At 40.6% G+C, this 7,496-nt stretch overlaps 1 protein-coding gene across 1 annotated transcript; it reads right to left on the bottom strand.

Annotated features, from left to right (window-relative positions):
* Positions 1–594: 594 nt before the first annotated feature.
* LOC142544292 (uncharacterized) lies at positions 595–1,038 on the bottom strand. Its single transcript, XM_075651354.1, has one exon. It carries the CDS (start codon positions 1,036–1,038, stop codon positions 595–597), a length of 444 nt encoding a protein of 147 aa, XP_075507469.1.
* Positions 1,039–7,496: the final 6,458 nt, after the last annotated feature.

Here is a 7,496-nt window from a genome sequence, read left to right as displayed (position 1 = left end):
CTTCAGCTGGAAACAAGGAGCACGGACCCTGTGTCCACCTCCGTGTACGGGTCCGTTTACACATGGTCTTCGCAAATGTCATATGACACGGACCCCGTGTATTGGTCCGTCGGGGTCCGTGTCGGCAAGCAAATTCTTCATCCTCGGCTGTAAAGGGCACGGACCCCGTTTGCATGTCCGTGTGGAGATCCGTGTAGGCTCGGCCGTCTTCAACAATGCTTGAATAATATTCCTTTGGCCTCCAAACGTACTCCCATGCATCACGACCCCTTCATGCTCATGCTTGCTCATGAACTCCCTGTAGTGCCTCCTTGAACTTCTTTAGTCGTCCCCTCGTGACTGGTTCTTCCGGCAACTGCAAAGGATCCCATGCCTTCCTTGGAGCTTGACCACCCGTGTTCGCATCAACAACACCCTTCATTAATCTCCCGAGGATATAATCCACCTCTCCCACAGATAAGCACTTTAACAAAGGTCCATGAAATGATCTCATGTCTAATATATTATTTAAGAAAACAAACCTGGGAGCTTGTCTCTTGATATTTTGAGCTTGAGTTCTATCTTTAGGTAATTCAATGTTGACAATGAACTTGATCAGGATGTCATCCAAGAATCCTCTGGTGCTGGCAATATCTCTTCATCCGTGGAAAGAATTAGCTGGGTAACATGCAATACTTCTCGGGTATTGAATCTTGTTAAAGAGGCGGCCATTTTGGCTAAAGCATCCGCTTCCCCATTCTCATCCCGGGGAATTTGCTCAATGCTCCAATCCACAAAAAATTCGGCCTGGGCTTTAATCAGCTTTAGATATTTGAGCATCCTGTCATCCTTAACCTCATAAATGCCCTTTATCTGCTGGGTAATTAAATGTGAATCAGAATACAAAATGATCCGGGAAGCTCTAATTTCTCGATCATCTCGAATACCGGTGAGAACAGCATCATACTCTAGTTCATTATTAGTGACCCCGGAGTCAATTCTTAGTATCAATTTAACTTCTCTCCCGGGGGAGCTATTATCACTACTCCCACCCCACATCCAGAAATGCTAGACGCCCCATCCACGAATACTCTTCAAACCTCCTCCTCATCAGGCTGGATCATCTCAGATAGAAAATCTAACAGGGCCTGCGCTTTGATGGCAACCCGAGGTCGGTACTCAATATCATACTCTCCAAACTCCACTGTCTATTTAATCATTCTTCCAGATACTTCTAAATGAGTCATAATCCTCCTGACAGGACTATTAGTAAGCACAATAATCTGATGTGACGGAAAATAAGGCCGCAGTTTTCGAGCATTCATAACCAAAGCCAGAGCTATCTTCTCTACTTCACTGTACCGGATCTCGGGGCCTCTAAGAGCATAACTGACATAATAGACAGAGCCTTCTTCCTTTATAATTACTGAACTGACAGCATACTCAGTATTGGACAGATAGACAAATAATTTCTCCCCGGGCTCTGGCTTCACTAAGACATGAAGCTCTGCCAGGTGACTCTTAAGATCTTGAAAGGTCTGTTCACATTTTCATCCCACCCAAACTGCTGCGCCTTCCGAAGGACCTGGAAGAATGGATAACTTCGATGTGCTGATCGGGATATGAACCGAGAAAGTGAAGCAATTCTCCCGATCACCTTCTGCACTTCTCGGACAGATCGAGGGGGTGGCATGTTCGTCACTGACTTGACATTCTCATGATTGACCTCGAGCCCTCGATCAGTGAACATATAACCCAAAAATTTACCACTCTTTACGCCAAAGATGACTTTGGCTGGATTGATCTTAATCCCATAGCGCATAAGAGTGGCAAAAGTCTTCTCTAAATCAGAAATGAAACCAGAAACCTCCCTAGACTTGCCCAGGATGTCGTCAATGCACTTCAACATTTCTTCTCAGTTGCTTCTCAAATACTTTGTTCATTAGATGCTGATATGTGGCCCCTGCATTCATCAACCCGAAAGGCATGACAACATAGAAAAATGTTCCTCCCTAGGTAATGAAGCTGGCCTTATCTTTATCATTCTTGGCCAAGGAAATTTGATTATACCATTGGTAAGCATCCATGAAACTGAGCAGTTAATATCCAGAGGTGGAATCCACCAACTGATCAATTCTGGGTAGGGGATAATGGTCTTTGGAGCAAGCCTTGTTGAGATCTCTGAAATCAACACATCCTCCACTTCCCGGTAGCCTTTGGTACCAGCACCACATTCGAGAGCCAGGTAGGAAACTATATTTTTCGAATGTGGCCGGCTTGTAGCAAACTCGGACCTGTACATCAATTACTTTGTCATTCTCGGGACCAAAGTGTCTCTTCTTCTGCTTCACAGGTTGAGATCCCGGGAGGACGTTCAGATGATATCCAGCTACAAGGGGAGAGATCCAGATCAATTCCTGCTGGGTCCAGGAAAAAACATTAACATTAGTTTTAAACCAGTTTATTAAACTGACCCGGGTGGATAAGTCAAGGTCTCGAGCCACCCGGATCTCCTTGTCTGGCCCGATCTCGACCACCTCTTGTTCTTCCTATGCCACAAACTAGACTTTCCCCTTCTCAACTACCCTGTCCACCTCTTCAGCCACACTCGCTCTGTTCTCTTCCCTCCTCGCCTTCTTCTGGTCCACCCGGACCGCTTCTACATAGCATTTCCGAGAAGAAGGTTGATCTCCCCGAACTTCCCCACTTGGCCTCCCACCAAAAACTTAATCTTCTGGTGGTATGTGGGTGCTACGGCCCTCAACTCATTAATGGTCGGCTGCCCCAGGAAGATATTATATGATGACGGGGCCTCTACCACAGTGAGAGTAGTCATAACAGTCTTCTTCAACTCCCTGGTTCCCAAAGTCAAGGGCAAGACAATTTCTCCCATCGGGTAAAGAGCATGGCCAGCAAATCCAAAAGTGCCGTTTCCACTGTCTCCAGTTGGTACCCCTGCAAATCCATCTGTATGAGTGCTTACTTGAAAATAACGTTCATAGAGCTGCCCGAGTCAACGAAACCCTCATAATGTCATAATTAGCTTACCAGGATTGCATCACCAGGGCGTCATTGTGGGGAAGATTGACACTCTTAAGATCCTCCGGGCCAAAGCTGATAACTGTTTCGCTCCTCCTTACTCTTTCCGCCTCCATGCAATCTCTCCTACTCATCGACTTCCTTGTCTGATTGGAATCATCATTAGTAGAACCTCCAGATATCATTTTGATTACCCCCAAAGCAGGGGGCGAGGCTCTTTTCCTCTTGGGCTTATTATTCCTTCTCCCACTTGGGCACCTCTCGAACTTTCCAGTGCACTGGGTCTCGGCTATTGAGTTGTCCAAGGTGGCAATCTTGGCCTCTTATTTGGTGAATTATGTCCCTGGACAGATGGCGGGACATGATCTCTTCTCATTGTTCGGCAATCCTCAATGTTATGGTGACACACCTTGTGAAGGGTACAAAATACCTTCTTCTTGGGCCTGGGAAATTGTTGAGAGGGGTCATGTCCCTGCTACACTCTTGGACATCCTGATCCTGGGCAACTTTCAAAGGCACATGATGAGAAAAATTCCCCGAGTTACCCTTCCTATGTCCTCTCTCCTCGGGTCTAGATACCCGGTCTCCCCTCTCTCTTCAACGCCTCTTTCTTCTGCTTCTGTGCCTTCTCCATGTTAATATACTTTTTCGCCCGGGCCAACAGATCTTCAGAATCCCCCAGCGTCTTCTTGGTTAATGACCGAAAAAATTCCCCCTCCTTTAGCCCCTGAGTGAATGCAATAGTTTCGGTCTCGGGAGCGCAAGAGGGGATATCCAAAGCAATTCTGTTGAATCTCAGAATGTAAGCACTCTAAATATTTTCTGGGCTCTGCTTTACTTCAAAAAGACTAAATGCAGTATTTTTGTACTTTTTGGTGCTGCTAAAGTTATGTAGAAACACCTTCTGGAAATCCACGAAAAAATGTATACTCTGAGTGGCCAATCCCTCAAACCATCTTTGGGCTGAGTCAACCAAAGTGGTCAGGAATACTTTGCACTTTATCCTATCAGCATAACAATGCAGCATGGCCATTTTCTCAAACCTAGCCAAATGCTTCTTCGGGTCAGCGCTGCCATCATAGTCCTTGATTTTGGCAGACTTAAAATTCCCGGGCAGAGGTTCCCGGACAATAGCATCAACAAATGGGCATCCTTTAGCGATTACCCGAGAATGATTCCGAACTTCCATCTGCCCCTCCAAAACTCTCATCTTCTGCCTCAATTCTTCCAATTCATTGGCCACAGTAGGAGACTTAAAACCGGCACTGGACTCCCTCTCCTCCATCCTCACTTCCTCCTCCGTTACCTCCTGCTCTTCTCCAGGCTGTGTAGCATGGTAAGAAGGTTCCCTCCTTGCTACAGCCTTCTCTACTGCCTCGGATATAATTCGAGCCAAATCTTCCTGGAATAAAGTGATAACAGGTGGAGGTCCTCTAGGCGAAATACCACCTTGTCCAGAGACAAATGCAACATCTCCAAGAACTCGGGAAGTATCCTGATTCGTCCTTCTTGTCGGAGCCATGTCAACGTCTTGAGCTCAATTTGCCACAGACGGCGCCAATTATGTATCCGGATGAATCGGGTGAGCTGGGTCATGGCAATCCACCAGATGATGAAAGATTTTTTGATTAGGGAAATGAGTAAGGGCTATGGCATCAAACGTAACCTGCAAACAAGAAGATGAACTTGTGAATGGGCGCCGGAGGGGTGTCCGGCGTGGCTGCTCCGATGCTTAAGTCAGCAGGTTGAAGGTGAAGGATAATGGCAATATATGTGAAGATATATGTGTTTTTCAAGATACAAAATTCGAGAATCCTTTAAATGAGATGCATACCTGCAATTTATAGGAGGAAATCTCATGATTACCTAGTTTTCAGTGTTCACCTGCTAAGTATGGTAAGATGGACGCCCATACCCTGTTTTTGATAACTTCTTTGACACGCCAAACACATGTAGTTCTGACAGTAATGATTGCCAAGCATAAGGTAGCACATACTGATGCACTCGAGTGAAGTGTGCTTCTCGAGGTAGCCCGAGTATAAAGTTCCCAGGAGCTTGTATGAGAGCCCGGGCGTATGTTAGTCTAGGGAGAAGACGTCTCGGACATTCACATGCCCGGCTGCTGAAGTAATCATCCTACGCACTAACTCTGATTTGGGATATCCATTTAATATCTCGGGTCATCCATGACCCGCGCTCGTATGGGTTATCACCCCATGACCCAGACTCTTATGGGGGTATCAATAACTAAGTTTGTAGAACACCATTCTTCCTCCAAACAATCCTTGGGTACCGAACATGAGACTTGATAAACATAAAAATTGTACATTAATTAAATGTTTTATAATATAAATATATAGTTTTGTTTTATTAAATGTTTAAATATTATATGTTTTATAATAAATTGTATAAAATATAAGTTGTTGTGTAATTACAAGTTTTTACTATTTTTTACAGGTTCGATAAAACAAGAATAAACTTGGCGTTGCAAATGGGATTAAGATGATTCTTGGACCTGTAGAAAGTTGATGTTAATATCTACAATATTGGTGGCAAGCATGAGATAAAAATCCTCACAATTGGGATCAAATTAAGCAATAAATAAAGTTACCAAATGAGTGGCAGTTTTACCATGCTCTAGTATTTTGACCATATCTCTCAAATTACTTGGTCAAATGGTCTGAAAAAAATACCAGAACTAGACAACTCAATTATCCACATGTTTCTTTTTATGTGAAGAAGCAAATTCGGAGAAGAAGATTTTTAAAAGTGATGTGTAATATAATATAATATCTTGGAACATCAATGAAGACTTATGTAAATAAATGATATTTTATTTGTGGTTGTCTCCCCAAATTTGGCTATAAATAGGGGTGCATTGTAATGTATTGAGATATCCATCATTCTATGAACAAATCTTTGAGTTCATAATATTTCTCTCTATATTTTTCCTTTATTTCTTCATTTAAATATAATTAGCATGTTAATTTCATATTCAAAGTTTTACACTTTGAATAATGAATAGCTAACTTCCTAAAGTTGAGATGAAAAGGTGAAATTCTTGGTATGATAATAAAGTTACTAAAAGGTAAGAATCTGTATTTTATATTATTTAATCATTATTTATTGTTTATGTTATATTTATTTCTTTAAGCATTTTTATACCCTACTTATAAGTGGGAGTTTTGATTTATTGTTGCTATATGTTACACTAAATTCTTGGAACCATTTAAATGTTAGTTTGTTATTACCAACCATTTAAAGTGGATGCCTTAATTTATTATATATGAATATATTATAATATTAAATTCTTGGAACCATTTAAATGTTTGTTTGGTTTTACCAACCATTTAAAGTGGGAACCTTGATTTACTATATATAAATATATCATAATAATAATTTCTTGGTACCATTTAAATGTTAGTTTGGTTTTACCAATCATTTAAAATGGGAACCTTGATTTAATGTTTACAAATATATATATAGCACAATAAATACTTGACAATATTTATAAGTTTTGGTATATATTATATACTTATAAGATAATAATATATAACATAATATAAATATGATTATTTAATATATTGGAACCATTTTATTAAGTGGATTTCAATAATGTTCGTTAATGTTAACTTTATTAAAACACCAAGAGTGGATCCTTTAATCTCAACTACTTAATTAAAATTTGAACAATTAAAAATTACAAATTAAAGATTCAAACAACTAAAAAAAATAAAAATAAAAAGACATTGTAGTGGACTTGTAATTACTTTAGCTTCCCTGTGGATACGATATTCGGACTCACCGAATTATACTACTTGTGGACAACCTGCTCTTGGGAGTGCAACAATCAAAGTCGCAACAAGTTTTTGGCGCCGTTGCCGAGGAAGTATAATTTAATTTTAAGTCTATTTAATTTTGTTTATAGTTTATTTTTCTTTATTTGAATTTTTATTGCTTTTGTGTGTTTTTATTCTTTTGCATTTGCATTTGCATGAGCATTTGGTCACGTACACTTAGTGGTCGACTCATTCGAAATTACCCTTTATTTTTACAAAACATGGCGGAAGAACCCATCCAAGAAAATGAAGATGAAATTCAATCTCAACATGATCATGATAGACGAAGAACACTTAGAGATCACATGAATCCTACACGTACTAGTGCACCTTCATGTCTAGTTTTTCCCCTTGATGCATCTCATTTCAATTTTAAGTCTGGTATTATCCAACTTTTACCCAATTTTCATGGCTTAGATTCTGAAAATCCATACATGCATTTACGAGAGTTTGAAGAAGTGTGCAACACATATAATGATCTAAATTGTAGCATGAACACCATTCGACTTAAACTTTTTCCTTTTTCTTTAAAAGATAAAGCTAAAACTTGGCTAGAAAATCTTAGATCGGGATCCATTCGAACTTGGGATGAATTGCAACAACTATTTTTGAAAAAGTTTTTTCCATCTCATAGAACAA

The sequence above is a fragment of the Primulina tabacum genome, chromosome 5 (assembly GCF_025594145.1).
Source record: "Primulina tabacum isolate GXHZ01 chromosome 5, ASM2559414v2, whole genome shotgun sequence".
Taxonomy (NCBI): domain Eukaryota; kingdom Viridiplantae; phylum Streptophyta; class Magnoliopsida; order Lamiales; family Gesneriaceae; genus Primulina; species Primulina tabacum.
Note: the sequence above shows the minus strand (reverse complement) of the source record. Positions and strands in the feature narration are given on the sequence as shown.